The sequence below is a fragment of the Rhinolophus hipposideros genome, assembly GCF_964194185.1.
Source record: "Rhinolophus hipposideros genome assembly, chromosome: 14".
NCBI lineage: Eukaryota > Metazoa > Chordata > Mammalia > Chiroptera > Rhinolophidae > Rhinolophus > Rhinolophus hipposideros.
The window spans coordinates 55,192,476-55,212,503 of record NC_138060.1 but is presented as its reverse complement, the minus strand read 5'-3'; the positions used below and the strand labels follow the sequence as shown (position 1 = coordinate 55,212,503).

At 42.1% G+C, this 20,028-nt stretch overlaps 1 protein-coding gene across 7 annotated transcripts in view; it reads right to left on the bottom strand.

The window, feature by feature from the left end:
* The window catches only part of MOBP (myelin associated oligodendrocyte basic protein), a 41,055-nt gene that overhangs the window by 4,070 nt on the left and 16,957 nt on the right, over nt 1-20,028 (bottom strand). Inside the window, exons 3-6 of one of the 7 annotated variants that reach the window (XM_081072453.1) lie at nt 16,115-16,324; nt 15,529-15,828; nt 7,231-7,432; nt 92-175 (exon numbers count right to left, since the gene is read on the bottom strand). In XM_081072453.1, the coding sequence (XP_080928579.1) occupies nt 7,393-7,432; nt 15,529-15,828; nt 16,115-16,320 (546 nt within the window). In that variant the 5' untranslated portion in view covers nt 16,321-16,324 and the 3' untranslated portion in view covers nt 92-175; nt 7,231-7,392. Of the gene's footprint in view, nt 1-91; nt 176-4,216; nt 5,387-5,408; nt 5,778-7,230; nt 7,433-15,483; nt 15,829-16,114; nt 16,325-20,028 lie in introns of those variants that run through there. The other 6 variants (XM_081072454.1, XM_081072455.1, XM_081072456.1 and 3 more) reach the window with 6 other exon arrangements.

Genomic DNA, 20,028 nt, shown 5'->3' with positions numbered 1-20,028 from the left:
ATACTTAGTGACAACATAGTGAAACTTTAGAACACCAAAGACAAAGACAAAAATCTTAAAAACAACCAAATGGAAAATACAATTTTCTTACAATGGAAGGACAAGTAGAATGACAGCAGATTTCCCTATGGCAATTACAGAGGTCAAAAGACAGTAGGATGATATCTTCAAAATGCTGTTGGGGGAACAAAAAAAACCTATCAAAGTAGAATTCTATATTGTTCTCCTAGTGCTTCTTGGTTAATCTCCCCCACCTTCTTCAGAAATATATACTGTTCTTGACCAAAAGGGTGGGTAGGTGTCTGGAGCTGGGTAAATCCTAGGAGCTCATTCCCTCTAGTCACATGATTGGCAAGAGTAGGCACATAAGGAAAGACTGCAAGAGTCTGGACACTCTCAGCCTTGCTGTCTCCATGTTTTGAAGATGTATATTCTTTGTTTTGGCCCCTTGCATCTGAGAGTTCAGAGAGGAAGCTTTTCAAGGAAGAAAGAAAAGCTTTGGTGCTAAATGCTTTGGACTACAGATATCCTCTTATTAGGACCCTAATAGCTCACCAAAGGGAAACTTACACCATAAGAAGAGGAAGATATCACATGAGAAGCTGGGTTCAAGCATTTGGCTGAGGTCTTTTGGAGATTTAAGACAAGTAACAGCAAATTGAAACTATAGGTGAAAACAAGTTAAGGAGGTAGATTCAGCAATGCTGTAACCATCATCTACAAGACATGATTGAACCTTGGCACCAGGCCTTTTGGGGAAGTGAATAGACTGGGATTTTAGAGATCTGAAGTCAGAATGTACCTGGTTGGAGGTCAGCAGCCCTATGAGGGGCCATTCTTGGTCACCTGACAGTGGGAACCTGCATGAGTCAAAGTGATGCTGGTTTGGGCAGAATCTCAGTTAATACCTGGAAACAAGATCTGAAGAAAACAGTGAAGACAGTGTGAATCCCAGGACAATGAAAATGTAGAAAGATTGTTAGTAGCTCTGCCAGAATTCAAGATCTTTTGTGAAGTTGTAGAAAAACAGAAGAGTGAGGGAAAGCGATGGAAGGAAGACAGAAGCTAAAAGAAGGGTGGCAGTTGAAGATTACAGAAGCCCCTGAAGTGGAGAGAAGGGTATGGTCTCCTTCTGCCCCTAGCTGTTCCTGCCCTCCCAGTCCTACCTACTGAGATCAGTGAGCAAATCAGAAAAGAGCTTAAGTCTCAGAAGCTGTGGCTTAGAAAACTAATGGAGTTGACATTCTAAATAAATATGTTATGCAGCTGAAACCACGTGATCTTGATCTTTGCATCAGAGGAGAAAAATCTTAGGAAAGGAAATGGACAAGATTGTTTTAAAAATAAAGAGTTAGTTGACAGATTACCATAGTAAGAAGATGAAAAGTCAGGGAAGTCAGGTGGTACCAAAATCCAGATTATCAAGAATTGAAGAAAGCAAACGTCATTTAGATGCCAAGCCAAACAATGAGGTATCAGCAAGACATTAGTTGAAAGAAGAAAGTTAGAAAATGATTCTTATTTTTACTGCTTGCAGCCAAAGCTCTGGTTGAAAATAAATGCAAAACCTTGCAGCTGGCAATAGAAATCCTTAATGATCGCCAACAGCAGAAAACTAAGACTCTGTTAAAGGGTCTGAGTCAGAAAGCTTATAAGCCAGAAGAGAAAGAACAAAAGCTGTCAGTTGCAAAGGGGGATGTTCATAGAGAATTTAAGAAATGGAGGGTGAATTATAGTGAAAACAGATTATGTAAAAATCTGATGGCTCACCATGTGGGGGAAAAAAAAATCCCAGAACACCAGGCGTTTTTCTTTTTGGTGCATCAAAATTTCTTCCTATAGAGAAGAGAGATGCTACCTTCCTGAGACAGAAAGTGCAGGTCGCAAACCCAAAGGTTGGTTTACTTCAGAGATCTCAGAAATAAAACAAAATCCAGGAAGATCTGTTAAATAACTCCCATCAAAAGAGGTCCTGGAAGCAGGCTCGCTCACATGGGACACTCCTGGTGACTGCTGGGGCTCTCTGTTCCCCACTGTACCATCACCTTTTCCTTGATAAGTGAGAGGCATGCCTAGAAATGAATTAGCTGTGAGTAGACTTGCCCCTAGGTAGAGGAACACATGAGGTGTCAGGAAAAATACCCTCTGATCTGCATGCAAACATGATTTAATTCATGAGCAGTTTCCAGAATGTCTAGTGGGTCCCACACTCTCTGATGACAGACTACCCAACCCTCCTTAATAGTGGACACAGGGATATCTCCATTTCATCATTAATCAAATAAATTTGCCTGGATGTCAACACGGGGCTCTTCATGGACCACCACCTGGGCCAAGCTACTATTTTCAATATCTGATAAAATATCTACCTTTAATATTGGCCCGAGTGTGGCTTCATTAATCAAGAATGGCCCAAAAAGCCCTTACTTTTTGCAAATAACTTTCGGTGCTGCAAATAACTTCTTATCTTTATCAGGAATGTCTGTCATTCACCCACCCCAGAAAGGACTTCCACCACCATCAACCATCTTCCCAAAAATGGACCCAGACATTCTTTCCCACCCTGTCTTCCTGGTGAGCTTACAGCTCCTGACTAAATGAATCTTTAGAAATTTAGATCCTCTTGCTGCAAGACAATATGTTCTTTCTAGACCCTAATTACTTGAGATTATACACCTTTCTCTCTACAAAATACTTATAGCATTTGGGTTATGGAAAGGAGCCCACCAGCCTCTCCAGATACCACCACTGGGTCCCACAGGCTTCTATCCACAGGTTATCAATGGACTCCCAGGACAGTGAATGTGTTTCAAAATACAATGTGAATATCACTTTGGTAATTAGAGTTAACATTTTTTTAGAACTTAGTTTTATTGTGAAGAGATCTTTTTGAGCCAAATCATTCAAAACTGATAGATATTTGATTTGCTATGAAGTCAGGCCACCACTTTAGTTGCGGTCTCCCATTTTCTCCACTCTCCTCCAACCTGCTTTATGCATTAGTAATGTAGTTTATACAGTTAATGGAGCATATGCAAAAGAAATAAATTTTAGTACCATGTTGAATGTAATAGTTTTACATAAATTTGTTTAAAAGTAAAAGTATAGGTATAATTATCAAGACTGTTTGCTAATCTATGCTTCTGCTCATTGTACTTTGAATAAACCTAGCCAGCTGATGAAAAGTCAAAACATTCAGCCTGGTGGTAGGTGAACTGTTGCGTAAGAAGAAATAAGTAGTCACCAAAATACCAGTCAACTCAGCCCACACCTATGATGTAATGCCAGATAGTACACTCTTCAATAAATCAATTAGAAAATCACTAACGTAAGTATTCCATCAATATTTGCTTTCAATCATGAAAAGTAGAGATTGTCAGACTCTTTCACCCCACGGGAACCCTTTATCTACATAAAATTAGAAGTTGACATAGACCCTAAAAACTGCCTTGGATGATGTGAAGATGTGGCCAGTATCCCTGTTACTTCATCCCCTCTCATCTCGTAAGGTGGCCTCTCCAACTACCTTTGGGTTCTACTAAGCTCAGATTGGAAACTTCTAGGTTGCAGCATGACGGCGATAAGGTCAAGGTCATAGTTTCAGTGATCCTGGGAGCCAGGACCAACCTTTCCCATTTACAAATGCAAAACACCCTGTAGTAGATCCATAGCTGAGGCTCAATAAAAAGAAGCTATTTTTCTCACTATCCTTAACCAACATTCCTGCAAGTATGTACTGTGGTACAAATAAGAAGAGTGAATATGCAAAACCTCTCCAAATTACAACTGTACACCCTACTATTGGATCAACAGAATCATTTTCGTTCATTCAGAACACTTTGTTTTATTTAAGCAGAGGTAATAAGTACCTGTTCATGGTGTTATTAATAGGACTGAGACATGTGCTGTGGAGTCATGCAGGAAGCCATCCTAGGACCCTTCCAGGCATGAGATCCCACATTTCTCTGATGTTAGAACAGCATCCCAGATGACAGTCAGCAAATTACTGTCTCTACAGCATAGCTCCATCCCTCTGCGAACTGTCAGAAACTTTGCAACTTCCCATAGTGAAAGCTTCCCTGTGATTCTTTATTCCTTAGGAAAATTATACTTTGCCTTTCTTTATCCAGCACTTTCATCTTCCCTCTGAGAACATACAGATCTCAAGTTTAGATCTGGGATTTACATCTAAATATGAAAGTGTAGGCATCAACATAGTGGCAAAATAGTGCTTTGAATTGTTAATTAATTAATTTAGTTCATCTGAAGGTTTTTTTAGAAGATTTCAAAGACCTGGATGAAGTGATTTCTTTATAATCCTCCCTACTTGTCTCATATCTCTGACCCCGACACCAGCACCCCTCTTTGTGAACAGGCCACTTCATCTCCTACTTCAAAAGAAAATCAAAGCCATAGGTAGGAATTGACTCAAGCTCCTGCCACTGACCCTGCAAACCCACTGGAGTCTATAGTTTCCTTTCGTCCTGTTTCCAATGAAAAGGAACGCCTGATCCCCTCGTCTATGTCCTGGATTCCCCCTCCCACATCCTCAGTTCTTGACGTCATGAATTATCTCCTCCTCTTTCTTACACCCACTCTGCTGCCTTCTTCACAGCAGCATTCACCATGCTCAAGTGTCTCCTTAGTTCCTGGAAAACCCCAGCTCTTCCCTGTCTTTTGCCCTTCGTGATCAAGCTTAGTTGAGGGGTTGTGTCTACCTTCATGAATTCCTGTTCCTCATTTCCCATTGGTTCCATGCAGAGGATGCTCTACCAGTCACCAAATTTCCTATTACTAAATACAATACCACTGACTCCTCAAAAGTATCTAAGCTTTTGAAAAATTATTCCTATGAAAAAACAACAAACATCCATTCATTCAACAAGCATTTATTGAGTTCTTACTAGTGCTGGGAACTGAGGACGGAATAGTAAACAGGTGTTGGCAATCCTGGAGTTTACATTAGGAGGGGAAAGGGAGCCAAGCCATAAACAAGTGAAAGAATGAACAAGGTAATTCCAGAGGGTGATAAGTGTTGTGAAGACAAACTCAAGTGATGGACTAGACAGTAACTATGGAAACCACTATGTGTTTCCAAGGGAAGCAGCTCTGAGGTGATATTTGAGCTGAACGCACCAGTGCAAAGATATTAGGCCAGAGCATCAAAGGCAGAATGAGCAACAACAACAGAGCCCCAAGATGGGCACAAGCACTGAGTAGATATGACAACATCTTGTTTACACATGCAGAAGGAAAGAACAAAAAGAAGGCAAGGAAATGTGGTCTTCTGGGTAGGGAAAGCACTGCTGAGTCACAAGCGAAATGACCCAAGAAGCTTGTATCCTCATTGTCTGGGGCCTGGCTCCACATCCCCTCCATGCATCTCCTAAGTAGAAAAGTGTTGGAGAAGGTGGGAAGAAGTGGGGGAAGTGTCTATTGCCTGCATCTTTCACCCTTTAATTCCAACTTTAAGAGTCAATAAACAAATCAGCCAAGCCTGAGCTTAAAACAAGCTAGCGTGGCATCTGGAATGAACCCCACTGGAGTCTGAAGAGAGATGGATCCACTCCAACCCCAGCTCTACGCTGAGTAGGGAAAATGGCCAAGAGAGGATCCTATAAGGCCACTGCTGGGCACACAGTGCAATCCTAAGCCAAAGGCAGGACCCTGAAGGGAGTATATTAGAGTGCACTCTTCTTGTGACCATCTTCAGTGGTCAGGGTCCTCAAGGACACGGAACCGACATGGGACTTGGAGGGGCTCTCCAGTGTCTGTGCCTGGGAGAGAAAATGAGAGCCCAAAGCTTTTCTCCCAAAGCCAAGTTCCCCAACACACACACACACACACACACACACACACACACACACACACTCACACACACACACACACACACACCAATTTACAGGATGAGCTTAGGAGTCTCCATTTAACCTGTGGGCAAATTCCCTCCCTGCAGATATTTGTGTGTAGGGGCTTAGTTCCTATGGCCCTAAAAGAGAGACCTGAGACCAAAGTTCTTCCCAAGACGCTGGGGCTACAGATAGTGGAGTAAAACATAGGAGAGGTGGGAAGTCAACCCCTACCCTGCTCCATTATAATTGGGTTCAGACCCTCACACACCCTTGAATGGCCTTCTGCACAGGGAGGGAAGTCTTGGACTGCTTAACCACCCCTAACTCACTTAAGTGGAAGGAGTTCGACTTAATTATCTTCTCCCCAAGGCCAAGCTCCTCTTCTATTTCTCCTGATCCCACTGTGGTATCAAACCAAAATATGAAGGGGCCCAGCTACAGAGAGCACAAAAGGACCAGGTTTCAATTGGGGCATATGACCTGGAAACAGAAGCTGTTTGAGCACCCCTTCTGATTCTGTGAAAGTGCCCTTGGGTCACCTGTCCATGTGGCAAAGTGAACAGGTAGGAGGGCACTATCTCCTGCCTCATGGAGGCTCTATCTTAGCAGGATAGAGGAGCCCTCAGGAGAGGAGCCCTCAGGAGAGAGGATGGGCATGCGGCATCATGAGTGCTGTTGATAATCTGCCCAAAGCTACATAATTCACAGAGCAATGAATTCTGGAGTTGAGGCCATCCCGATGGGCTGGGCAAGCTCAAAAGCAGTGCCCTAGAGTATTGGCTGTCACCCAGGCAGGGACAAGGAGGAGACATTCCCAAATCCCTGGGTGAGGTTGGAGACAGGCGCCTGGGGAATGGGAGGGTGCTGTTTCTTCACGCCTTTTCTCTCAGCTTCTGACATAGCACATTATCTGCATCTGACATATAGATTTAGAAAAGTCAGACCCCCCCTGGGAATTTCTTTGCGTCTCTGGATCATTTGCTAGCCAAATATCTTACTCAGAAAGAATGTGGATCTTCCCCAGAGGGCATTGTGCCTCTGACTGTGGGCTAGCACAGGGAACTGATTAGGGAGGCCAAATGGAAAGCAAATGGCACAGGGGAAAGAGAAACGCAAATCTAGGACTATCTGCATTTAAGGATCTAAACAGCATCAAGGATTGGGAACAGGATCCCAGGGACAGGAAGGAGTAGAAGTTGGAGGACCACACATGGGCTGGCACTTGAGCCATCCTGATCCAAAGACCCTGGGGTCTGTGCACAGCCTGGGGGAAAAAGGACTGCAGGTGACACCCAAAGAGCCATGCACTGATTATGGAGGCCAAGGGGTGCTGCTCGGACCCACTGACTAGAGCAAAACACAGAGATGCCGCTCTCACCTCCAGACAGGCTGCCCGGCTTGGGCATGGGCAGCTGGCGCATCAGCAAGTGTCGACCTCAGCATCATATTCAAAGCTGGATAACTTGCCCAAAGGCACGAGGGTCAGGAAACAGTGAGTCCATGAGCTGAGGCCATCCATTCACTTGAAACTCCTCTTTGGTCACTTCTTTCTTGGGGTCGGCTTGCTCCTCCTTTTCAATCTTATTTGCAACGAGAAACATAAAAAACCACAGCACTGGTCAGTGATACACTCTCTCTCCATGTTCAGTTAATGTAATTGTGAATTTGTAGACTAGCTTTGAGTTCCTTATTATCCTGGGAAATCCAGCCTTAGACTCCCTCTCTTCAATTTTTCAATTCTGGTAGAATCTGGCCAAAATAATATGATATTTTTTTTCCTGGCCTGAGCCTAGGAAAGATATCCTTTAAAAGTCCATCTATTTTTATTGCTTTTGTCTTTAAACATTGCAGGTAATTTTGAAACACAGAAAAACACGAAGGAAATCAAAGTACCAACCCAGTCGTAAAGAAACTAGTTTTACTGCCCATACATAAAAGGACGTAAATGTACACACATATACACATAGGGTATATGCACTCACATAATGAAATTGTGACCATATTGACATGTTCCTATTTTGTGGAAAACAGACTGTGTTCAAGAAGGAAAAAAACAAAACCCAGGAAAGATATTATGAATATGTGGCCCCCAGACAAGCATTGCTTGCAAGCTTATTCTCCAACTGAGAGATTTTATCTATTAACTTCCATTTATTTTATACAACAGAGCTTTATGTGACAACTTTCAAAATGAGGCTATGTCAAATAGTTTCAGAACATCAACCAGGTTTTCAATTTAAAAAACAAGAAAAAAAAAAAAGAACACAGAGATGCATGCATTAGGAATGCAGGAATATTTGTACACTAAAGACTTAACTTACAGGAATCACAGCTTTTCCTATAATTTGAGGGGTTTAAAAAATTAGAAATAAAATTCATGTTCATATCCAGGTATTAACAATAGCATGTTCCAAAACCCCAAATTATATATCAAGCTAACCACGCTGGTGCCCTTCAGGCAGGATTGAAGCTACCAAGAAAAATAAGGACTCATTTACCAAAATTTGCAGAGTGAGTTGTAGCCTGGACAGTTGGAACATGTCCCTTGAAATTTGGGAGGGAATCCTTACATTTTGGATTGCCTCTATGACCTTCCAACATGGGACAGTCTGTTCCTATTAGAACTCCACATAGATCCTTCTGAACATACAACCCTGGATGCTGACAGTGGCATAGAAGCCCACAGATCCTGGGCATCAACCTGTTCAGGTACCACTGCAGTCAATCACTATGGCATCTTAGATAATATAAGCATCTAATTGTCTGCTGGGCACTTCACTGGCACTGGCAACCACATTGATGGCCTGGGCGTGGCCATCAGTGGAATTCAAAGCCCTTGGATTCCATTTCAACAAGTGGAAGCCACTAAGTTGGGGAGGATCTGCTAGGAGTTAGGACTAAACGACACCCTGTATCCATGAAGTAGCAGTTCTAGTGACATCCACTTAGATGTACTAGTACTAGAAGGTGATAAACGAAGCACTTTATAATGACAAATAATGAAATAGATGGTGTCTTCGTTTTACAGATGGAAAAACAATGTGGTTTTGAGAGAATAAGTAACTTGCACCCGCAGAAGAGCTCAGACTCAGACCTGATGCCAGAGCCCTTGCCCTTCCCCCTGGGCCAGACGAGGTGTATTTCTAGGCCTCACTTAGTCCATGACATCAGCCACGCCCTGTGTCAGGCCCTGGGGTTGTGAGTGTAAGAGAGCGTGCCTACTCCTGACTCATGCACACTCCTGCAAGACAGATGGACACTTGGGCATCTGAAACATAGCAGTGGAGGTGCAAACTGAGCCCAGGGATGGGGTGGTCATCTGCTCTCATCTGGTTGGGCTCTAACCTTGGGAATCTAACCCTTTTGAGTGACCCAGAAAGCCAATTTGTCAAGCATGTAATCTTGTTAAAATATTTCTCAGAAGTCAATGTTCTCAGCGAAATAATAATTTAAACCATACGCAAAAGCTAAGCATCCAGATATAAAGTAAAAAGTAAAATTGTCTCTGTTGCCAGACAACAATTGTCAATGTAGAAAATGCCAGTGTCTACCAATTAAAATAAAAAGGTAGAATACATAAGTTTAGCAAGAGCACATGATACATGATCAATATACAATAGTCAATTGTTTTTATATACTAGCAATGAACAATTAAAAACTGAAATTGAAAAATGTACTATTTTAGTATCACCTAAAAGTATACAGTCCTTAGATATAAAGCAAACAAAATATGTGCGAGTTCTGTATACTGAAAACTATAAAACAAAAAAGACCTAAATGAATGGAGAGATATATACCATGTTAATGGATTCAACAGTGTTACAATTCTCCCCAAATTGATCTATAAACTCAACACAGTTCCATTAAAAATTCTACCAGGATATCATGTAGAAATGAGCACACTGACACTAAAATTTAAATAGAGAAACTAGAATAGCTGAAAACAATTTCAAAAATGAAGAACAATGTTGGAGATTCACACTAATTGATTTTAATACTTACTATAAGGCTACAGTAATCAAGTGTTATGTCGGAGAAAGGAAAGATACATAAATCAATGGAACAAAATAGAAAGTAACTCACATGTTATGGTCAACAGATTTTCGACAAAATTGCAAAAATAATTTCATGGAGAATCTTTTCAACAAGTGGTGCTAGGACAATTGAAAATGCACATGCGAAAAATATTGAACTTCAATCCATACCTCACCTTATTTAGAAAAAATTAACTCAAAATGCATAATAATGTATATGTAAAACCTAAAATTTTAAATTTCTAGAAGAAAACATAGGGAGAAAAATCTTTGTGACCTTGGGTTAGGCAAAGAATTCTTATATACAGTACAAAAAGCATAACCCATAAAAGAAAAAAATTTATAAATTTAACTTTGTCAAAATTTGAAACTTTGGTTCGACACAAGACTCTAAATAAAATGAGAAAGCAAGCCGCAGACTGGGAGACAATATTTGCAAAACATATATTTGATAAAGGACTTGTATCCAGATATATTTTTTAAGATCTCAAAACACAGTAATAACAAAATTACTCGCTTTTTAAAATGGGGAAAAGATTGAGCATAGACTTCACCAATAAATGTCTTTAATGGGTGATATACAAGTTCATTAAAAGAGTCTCAACATCATTAGTCATTAGGAAAATGCAAAATTAAAACTACAATGAGATACTATTTAGGATGGATAAAATTGTAAAAGCTGACAATACCAAGTGCTACCAAGAATGCAGAGCATCCCACATTGCTGGTCAGAGAACAAAATGATACCACCACTTTGGAAAACCATTAAATATACATCTACCATACATCCCACCAATACCAGTCCTAGTTACTTACTCAAAAGAAAACTTATGCTCACCTGACTGTTTATAGCAGCTTTATTCATAATCACTCAAAACTGGTAACAACCTAAATATTCTTCAACTGGCAAATGGAAAACTGTGATAGGTACTTCCATACAAAGGAATACTACTCAGCCATAAAAATGAAAGAACTACAGCATGGTTCAATCTCAAATGCATTATGCTAAGTGAAAGAAGCCAGACTCAAAGGGTACATACTGTAGGATTTCATTTATATGACACTCTGGATAAGACAAAACTAGGGACAGGAAACAGGTCACTGGTTTTCAGGGGTTTGGGGGACGACTGCAAAGGAGAAGTAAGAGGGAAGTTTGGGGGATGATGGAAATATTCTGTATCTTGATTGTGGTGGTGGTTGTGTGCATAGAACTATTTGCTGAAAAGGCTGAATTTTACTGCAGGCAAATTATATCATAATAAACCTGATATATGTGGGATATGTTTGTGGGGAGGTGATGATGTGTATCTCACATACATGTATATGCAAGACCTTGGAGGAGACAGGTGGGGGGAGGAAAATCTCAGGGGAAGGGGTTGACCTGATCAGGGAGAAAAAAAAATGCCTTGTCCTGTAAAGCTGAAGCTGAGGGAAGGATTTAAAGACAGATGTATATCCCCAAAAATGTGAGAGGGCTGGTGGAGGCAGGCTAGTCTGGAGAGGGGTTGGGGCTCATCCACTTGTGGTGGCACCAACTTTTAAGGTTATAAGGCCTTTCCTTGCCATGCTTAGCATCCATAATGGGGCTCAGCAGTTGGGAAACTACAGTCGTGCAGGTGAGTCATCAGCTTGTTCTAGAATCAGGGATTTATGAAATGAGGGTAGCAGGAGGATGGGCAACTGTGGGATTAGGCTATTAAGGAGAGACTGATTAACTATATGGTCTAGATTAAGGACATGTGGCCAGGCAGGAGCTGTCCGACAGAAAAAACACACACAGCTGATAGGACGGGAGTCCTCTCTGGCTAACCCAGACCTCTGCACAAGCACCTGCTCTGTAGACATTGTGCTGTAGGGACCGCCATGGGTGCAGAAGCCTTCTCCTGAATGGGAAGGAATTTATGACTTAGGTAGAGCAAGATTCAAGAGATCAGTCATCCAAACTCACAAACGCAATAATACAACCTGAGAGGCAGGCAAGGCAAGAGAACAAAGTGCTCAGGCCACTTTCCTAACGGCTGTTCCCTGGAAAATGACATGTGAATTTCTGATTTTGTTTGGCTGATGAGACCAAAACTGATTGCCAGGGCATAACCATTGAGGTAAAACTAAGCATAATATATGCCTGGATGGAATTTTCCCACCAACATGTAAGAAAGAAGGTCTTTCTAAGACATGACTATAAAGTCAGTGTTTGTTGCCTGGAGAAACAGAGGGAGGGCTCAGAAAAGGGGCTGGAAGGGCCAGTTTACCCAATCTCGCATGAGGAGAGAATGTCCGTGGCTTCTGGAAGGAGAAAATGTAGAGTGTACCTCTTGGCATTAGGAAGGACAAAAGGATGACAAGTCCTGCCATAGAAAATGTCTGGGGTAAGTTTGGGTCCGCGTGGCTGAAGAGCAGGCAGGCTACCTCTGCCTAACAGCCTGGACCTTAGCAGCTGGCCCAATACCTGGTTCTGTCAGTGCATATTCTCCAAGCCCTCATACTAGCTCATGGGTCAGTGCTCTTCTGAAGCAAATGCTACCTTGTGAGGTATATAAGTGTATATAGTACATATCCTTTGGCAGTCCTGATCATTCCAAACAAACCCAAAGCAAGATACAAACAGGAATCTTCTGTCATTACAAGGCGAAAGGGAGTGTTTCTGCTGCATTTACCAGTGTAACCAGCACACAGTCATTTAGCTGGTGTGTGCGTCCTAAGCCTCAGAAGCAATGTGGCCGGACGGTGGGTGGTCTGTAAAACCCCAAACCTGCTGGCTTCAGTGTGAGACTCAAAACTAGAGCATTCTTTGTCTTCTAAAGACTAACTACCGTGCAGCCAGAGCCCACTTAGAACCTGTACCTTCTAACCATCAGTTATCTTTCCTCGGCTTTGATTTTCTCATCTACTGACATGAGACAACGGAATGGCGGTGAGGGATCGGCTGAGGGTGGAGACGGCCAAGCTCAGGGTTGTTTCTGGAATGACAGCAGCATCACCAAGGGATGGGCCACTTGTAAACCCCACCAAGCAGCTGGCCCCAGGGTGGACCTCGCTTCCCTTGATTGCCCAGAGCCTGCTGCAGTGCTGTGCCCGTGGTCTTCATGAATAGGCCATAGGTCGGTCCTCCAGGCTTCTGGCGTGCAGGGCTCGATTTGGTACAAGATATGCTGTGAAAAAAGCATTCAGGGCACACACAGCACTGCCCAAATATGTGTGACTCACAGCCACAGTGGTTTTCAGACAACCACAGATCCCAACTTTCAGAAGTGCAAGACTGAAGAGCCAAAAGCGGCTCAGCCCAGAAAGCTCATGGTAACCCCCGAAGCAAGGACGACCTGTGAAATCCTAAAATCATGAAGAGAGCAGAAAAAGCTAAGAGGGAGATACCAGGGTTTCCTCACATCAAATATGAGAACGCTACTATGTTCAGTGCGGAGACAGGGAGTCATAAATTGGATCCAAAATTTAAATATTCTCTAAATTTTGAGAAGATCCATCCAAGAGAGTTACTAAATACTCAAAAGGCCTTTGTCAAAGTTGTTTCACCTCTAAAGGTCACACCTCAGGAATGGCACCATTTCAGAAAGCAAGGCTGTTTCAGAACACCTGTTGTGACCCTTTCTTCAAGTGCAATTTAGTAGCTCTGCTTAAGAGTGAATTTCTTTCCCCATTAAACTTCCCCTCACCCTCTGATTTAGAAGGGCCAAAGAGTATCCACAGAAGGAATAAACAAACATGATGGAGTGATGACTCCAATGCGTTACCTTAGGACCTCTGGGAATCTGAGAAGGAAAAACGAGTGTCTTAGGAAGGGCTTAGATGGTGCCCTGTGACATTGTGGGACATTATGAATGAAGCCCATCAGGTCCCTGGGTCCCAGGTAAGGGACGATGATTGAGGAGGCAATGACAACATGTAATGGTGCCTCCTCTGATAGTTTCTGAGAACAGTTAACTGAGGGAGTCAAAATACGCCAACACTAAAATATCTTTTGAGTTTAGGTAAATAAACCCAGCAAGGCTGGGTCCACATCAGTCTTTGGCTCCCATGAGGTTTGCTTTCATTGTCTCCCATCTCCTTTCCTTGTCCTACTTGAACTCCATCTGCCAAAGCCATCACACAACTCACTTTAGATGATGGCTTGAAGCCACCACCATAAATGACATGTCTCTTATACAATTAATTTCCACTGCACGTTTCCTAACCACTTCCATACATCCAATTTTACCTGTCCTAGGCCCCTTTTACTCAGGCCCCTTAGGAGACCTTAATTTCGTGACTAGGTAACCTGGCATACAACTTCCTATTACAGTTTTAGTGACTGGTAGCCTGTTACTTCCTTCACAAATTAACCACCTGATCTTGCTCTCTTTAATGCTTTCACTTTTGGAACCATAAATGTGTCACCTTCCACATTTCTTTACTACACATCACAGATAATGTGGATCATTGATTTATGAATGATGTAGGACATTGTATTTCAAAGTGTGGCCTGTGTACTGTGGTCCAGGTCACTCTGCTGGGGGAGGGGAGATGGCTTGTTGAAACTCCAGACCTCACCAATGACTCAAGGAATTAGATTCTCTGGGGGCGTCTTTAACATGCTCTCCGGTTGATTCTTCTGCGTACTAAATCTGTAAACATCATGTGACATGTGCACGCAATACTGCGCTATACAGGGGCCGGATATCAGAGTACATGTGAGAATCTATACAAATACAATGAACACCCACTATTAACTTATAAAACGGATTCATTTCCAAATATTAAAAAAACTAAAAAGCTATCCTGCCATGTGTGTGGGCAGGGAGTATAGGGGAAATCTCTGTACCTCCTGCTCAAGTTTGCTGTGAACCTAAAACGGTTCTAAAAAACAAAGTCTATTAAAAAAAAAAAAAAAAAAAAAAAAGAAAGCTGACCTGCCTAAGACGGAGCAGATGAAAATCTGGCTCACCTTTTCTCTCTCCATGGATCACCCTGCTTTTACTCATTACTCATCCCAGCCTAACTCCTCTGTGAAGCATAATCCTGCTCCAGGCTCCTATCACCCAATGTACACACTGATTGTGATAATATCAGGGCGTTTACACCCTACACTAGGACTAGCTATTCTCTTGTTTGGTCCTGGTGAACCACAAACAACCTGGCTTGTTCACTGCCATATTCCTTCCCCCAGCATGGTGTATGGAACTCTGCAGGTATGCCATCAAGTTTATTGGATGACTGAATAAGTGGGATTAGCATCCGATGAAGTGTGTTGGAAGGATGGATGGACAAAATGGCTGAATCTCTCCTTTAACACATACACAGTATTCCTCAGAGTGGCCATCCCTCCTTTCTCTGAGGCACAGGAATCAAAGTCCTCACTGACTCAAACTGTTACTGTGATCAATACTATGCATTGATAAGTTAATAACTTCCGGTCCTACTAGGCAAAGAAAACCATGCATACTGCCATCTGAAGTATTGTACCAATGGTCTCTATGAGGAAAACAGAAGCCACACTAGGTATTTCAAACAGAGGGGATTTAATGCAGGGAACTGATGACACAGGTTTGAGAGGGCCATTGAGATAACCCAGATGTTAGTCAACACAGGAAGCAGCTACTAACCTTAGGGCTGGGGGAACAAAAGGGAAGAGATGGTGTTACCAGAACCTAGAAGCTTTGACGGGGGACCCCCCACGGCTGGTGCCTGGCCCTCTTTGGGGGCTGCTGCGCGGCTGCTGCTTGGACTTCTGAGGGGAACGCTGCTTGGCTGGTGGTGGTCGGACCTCTGGGCGGGGGCGTGGCTGACGCTCAGACCTCGGAGGGGACCGTGGCTCAGACCTCCTCGGAGGGGACCGTGGCTCAGACCTCCTCGGAGGGGACCGTGGCTTGGCTGGTGCTCTGACCACCGCAGGGGGTGCAGCTGGCTGGTGCTTGGGCCTCTGAGGGGACGTTGCACGTCGGCTGGTGCTGAGAGGGCCAAAAGAAGCTGGAGGCTGGAGCCATGGCTCTCCTCTGCTGCTTAAGGGATGCTGACAGAAGCTGGAAACAGGAAGGCAGGCCCTGCCCCCCTCCCACCTTCCACTCTCCCTCTAGTACTTTCCAACGGCAGAACCTAACAGGGAGCCAATTGTCAGGGGGCTGGGGGAAGAGAAGCTTGCAGAACCCCAGCTCCCGCATCACAGAGTAGGAAGGGCGGGGCTTGGAGCTGAGCGACAACAGGCCAAGGCCCAGGCCAGGTGCAGCGCGGTCTTACCTGGTCTTCTGGCAGGCACAGCAGATCCAGTCCTCTTCTTTCTTCTGGTAGAAGCAGCCGCTCTTACAGATGCTGTATTTCCGATCCACAATCTCGCGTTTGGAATTGAGAAAGGTGAATGGTGGGCAGCAATGTATGCTGAAGTGCTCAGAAAACTTCTGGTTCTTGGAGAGTCTGGGGCCCTCCTTAGTTGTTTTCTGACTCATCTCACTGGAAATCACCCATGCAGGGAGAGGTAGGGAGACATAAAATAGCATGTCACGTGAGGGAACTTTCTACTCAAGGAACACACTCCCTGCTACTCTCATAGTCCAACTTAATGTTCGGTGTTATTCTGCATAACAAAAACCTGGAATATCGACATTCTGCCCAACTGTGTGGAAAAAAACTAAATTAAGGGTTTATTAATTTTTGTGTATTTTGTAATGTTTGCTGGAAATGGACTCTTTTTTCCTTATGTTTAGTGACTCATTTAGGATAGAAAAAAAAATATTACAAAACCAAACATTGCTAAAGTACCTAGTGTATGGTGGTTGCTTTATACGCTTTACCTCATTTTTATGATATGGCATTATCACCAACAAACTAAAGATGAGAGAAGCTAAGAAAGATGACCAAGTTCATAAAGCCAGTAAGAGGCAGACAGGGGGTTTGACTCCATGTCTGTGTGACTCCAAAATCCCATGTCCTTTGGCCAGGGCCAGCACTGTCTGTGCCCCTGTGTCCAGCCGTCCTCCCCCAGAAGCAAGAGTCCAGGCACTGGGTCCAGACTGGACTTTGGGTGACTGGAGATGGGCCAGGGATGGGATAAGGATGAACAGGTGCATAGCTCTATGTCCTAGTGTAAGAAGACTGAATGTTGGGGAAACAGCTTCCTGAAGAAGGAAAGGTAGAGAATGGAGTTTAGAGACATCACAGAGTATGGCGGCCAGGACCTCCCTGTTAGAGCAAGAAGGTTCACAGTGGGGGATGAGAACGTAAACGTGGAGAGGGTCCTGAAGGGAATGTGACCCATAGATGTTGCCTTTGTTCTTCCCCCACTGGTCCTTAGTAGTTTTAAAATCTACATTCACTGTTGAAAATTAGAAAATTTGGATGAATGAAAATAATAAAAATTTCTAAATTCTTATCCCATACTTAACCACTTGTAAAATATTTGAATATTTTTTAGTATATTTACATGTAAATATATACTTAATAAAAAGTAGGACCATACCTTATATACTGTTCAAATTTTTATACTCAGAAAATCATTCATTTAATTTAAAAAGTTTTATAGATATAGACATAATCTTATTTATAGTATTCTCTTATGGCTTTTAAAATCTGTAATAAATGTATAGTCACAGGTCCCTTTATAGTTTACATATTTGCATCTTCTCTCACTTTTCTTGATTAATCTTGCCATAAGTTATTTACTTTATTATCTTTTTTCAAAAACAAGCTCTTGGTTTTCTTGCTTACCTTTGCTCTTTTTTCTAGTTCATTAATTTCAGGATGCATTTGTTACTTCTTCAATTTTTTTTAAGTTTATATTCTTGTCTTTTTCTCTATTCTTGAGTCAAATGCTTCTCACCAGCATTTATGACTGTAACTTTCCATTAAGTACAACTTTAGCTGCATACCACAAATATTAACATAATTCATTTTCACTTCGTTTTAAATATGGATGGATTCTTCTTCAATTCATCCGTTATTTTTAAAAATCTGTTGTAAAATTTCCAGGTGTATGGAGTTCTTATTGTTACGTTGATTTCTATTAGGTTGGAGCAAAAATAATTGTGGTTTAAAAATAATTGTGGTTTAATCCGTTATTTTTAAAAATCTGTTGTAAAATTTCCAGGTGTATGGAGTTCTTATTGTTACGTTGATTTCTATTAGGTTGGAGCAAAAATAATTGTGGTTTAAAAGGTTAAAAATAATTGCAAAAACTGTAATTACTTTTGCATCAACCTAATAATTCTGGTGCATTCTAGTCAGAAAGTGGTCTGTATGATCATGACTCTGATGTTTGTTGAGATTTGCTTTGTGAACTACTACACAGTTAATATTTTTACATGTTCCATGCGTGCTTGGAAAGATTGTGTATTTTTAGAAACAATTTAGAGTTATCTACTGAAGATAAAAATAGGCACAAACTACAGTCTAGCAATCTATTCTTGGGCACAACAGCCATCTTGGATCATGGCTCCACCTTGTAGGTGAGGCCTCCTGGTTGAGCACAAAACCAGAGGAGCCTGAATCCTCGATGACTCTGGAGCCACTGTTCTAAGCCTTGACTCTTGAACACTGAGCACCTTTAACATGAGAGACGATCAAACTTCCACCTTGTTTGAACCACTATTATTTCAGTTACAGGTAATCAAATACAATTCCAAATTAATATATTCAGTTTCTTCATCCAGAAGAGGGTTTCTTAATCAGTTTGGCCACAAATTGGGCAGCTTATACACAATAGCAATTTGTTTTTCAGAGTCCTGGAGGCTGAGAAGTCCAAGATCAGGGCCCCAGAAGGTTTGGTATCTGGTGTGGGGTTCCATTCCTGGTTCACAGACCAGTAAAGTGGGCAAGGTAGCTCTCTGGAATCTCTTCTAGAAGGGCACTAATTCCACCCATGAGCTCTCTGTTCTCATGACCTGATCACCTCCCAAAGGCCCCACCTCCAAATACCATCATACTGAGGATTAGATTTCAGCATACGAATTTTGGGAGAACACAAACATTCGGTCCATAACAGAGGGTAATAACAAATAATAATAACAATACTTAACTCAGAGGGCCTTTGCTAGTATTAAATAAAATAAAGTAAAGAATCTAACACTGTACCTAAAATACTTGCTTAATAAATTCCATTTCCCCTTTATTAAGAATTCATTCAAATGACCTAATTCCATTGAATTCTTCAGACATACTCTTTATGTATCGCATCTATCTCTGATGACATTTAATTCAAGCATTAGTTACATCTTTACTTTAGCGGCTAAAAACAAATCATTATAAACACCACATAATGTTTTCACTGAAGATACCAACTCATTACAGAGCAAAGATAATTATGAACTAACTGTTTGTCAGGATGAAGAGAAAAATAACTGAATTTGAAGCTATACAATATAATCTCCAGGCTTTCCAGATGTTTCAATAGAGTCTAAAATTAAAGAGGAGGGGAAAGTGAGGCAAGTATTTGAAGGAAAAGGAAGTAGACAGATACCAAAGAAAGGAGAACAAGAACCTCCCCTCGTTATTTATTGAACACCTACTATGTTCCAGACGCATTATGTCTATTATTTTTAATTCCCAAAATAACCCTTCCAGGTCATCTCTACTGTCCCCATATTAGAGATGAGGTGAAAAGGCCTGAGGAAGTTAAGTGAACTCTCCAAGATCAAATAATAATAATAATAATAATAAATAGCAAAGTTATAGCAGTCAATATGACTAGCTGACTAGCCACTACACACTCTACCCTACTTCAATAACAAACCTTGATTTTGGCAGTGTGATATGCCCAGTTAAATATATACAACTCCCCGTGTGACACGTTCTGGCCAATGAGATGTAGGCAAAAGTCCATGGGGAAGATGAGTTTTCTTTAATAATAAGGCGTTTATTCAAGAAGGGACTCTCCCCTGGTGAGTGCATCCATCCCAATCCAGCTGTTCCTAGCCCCCAAGAGGTACGATTATTTCAAGCCTTTGGGCCTTGTCCCATAGGGGTCCTTACGCTGCTTCCTTCCCACCCAACAATTACACAACAAATGCCTCCACGACTGTAGAGCTGAGCCCAAAGTCAAGTCACTCGTGTGGGAGATTTTCCAGAGCCTTCCCTTTTGCCGAGGAGAAATGGTTACTCCTCCCTCTTTTGTGCCCTGACCTTGTTTGCTGTACAGAATTCTAGGACAGCATCTGGAATCT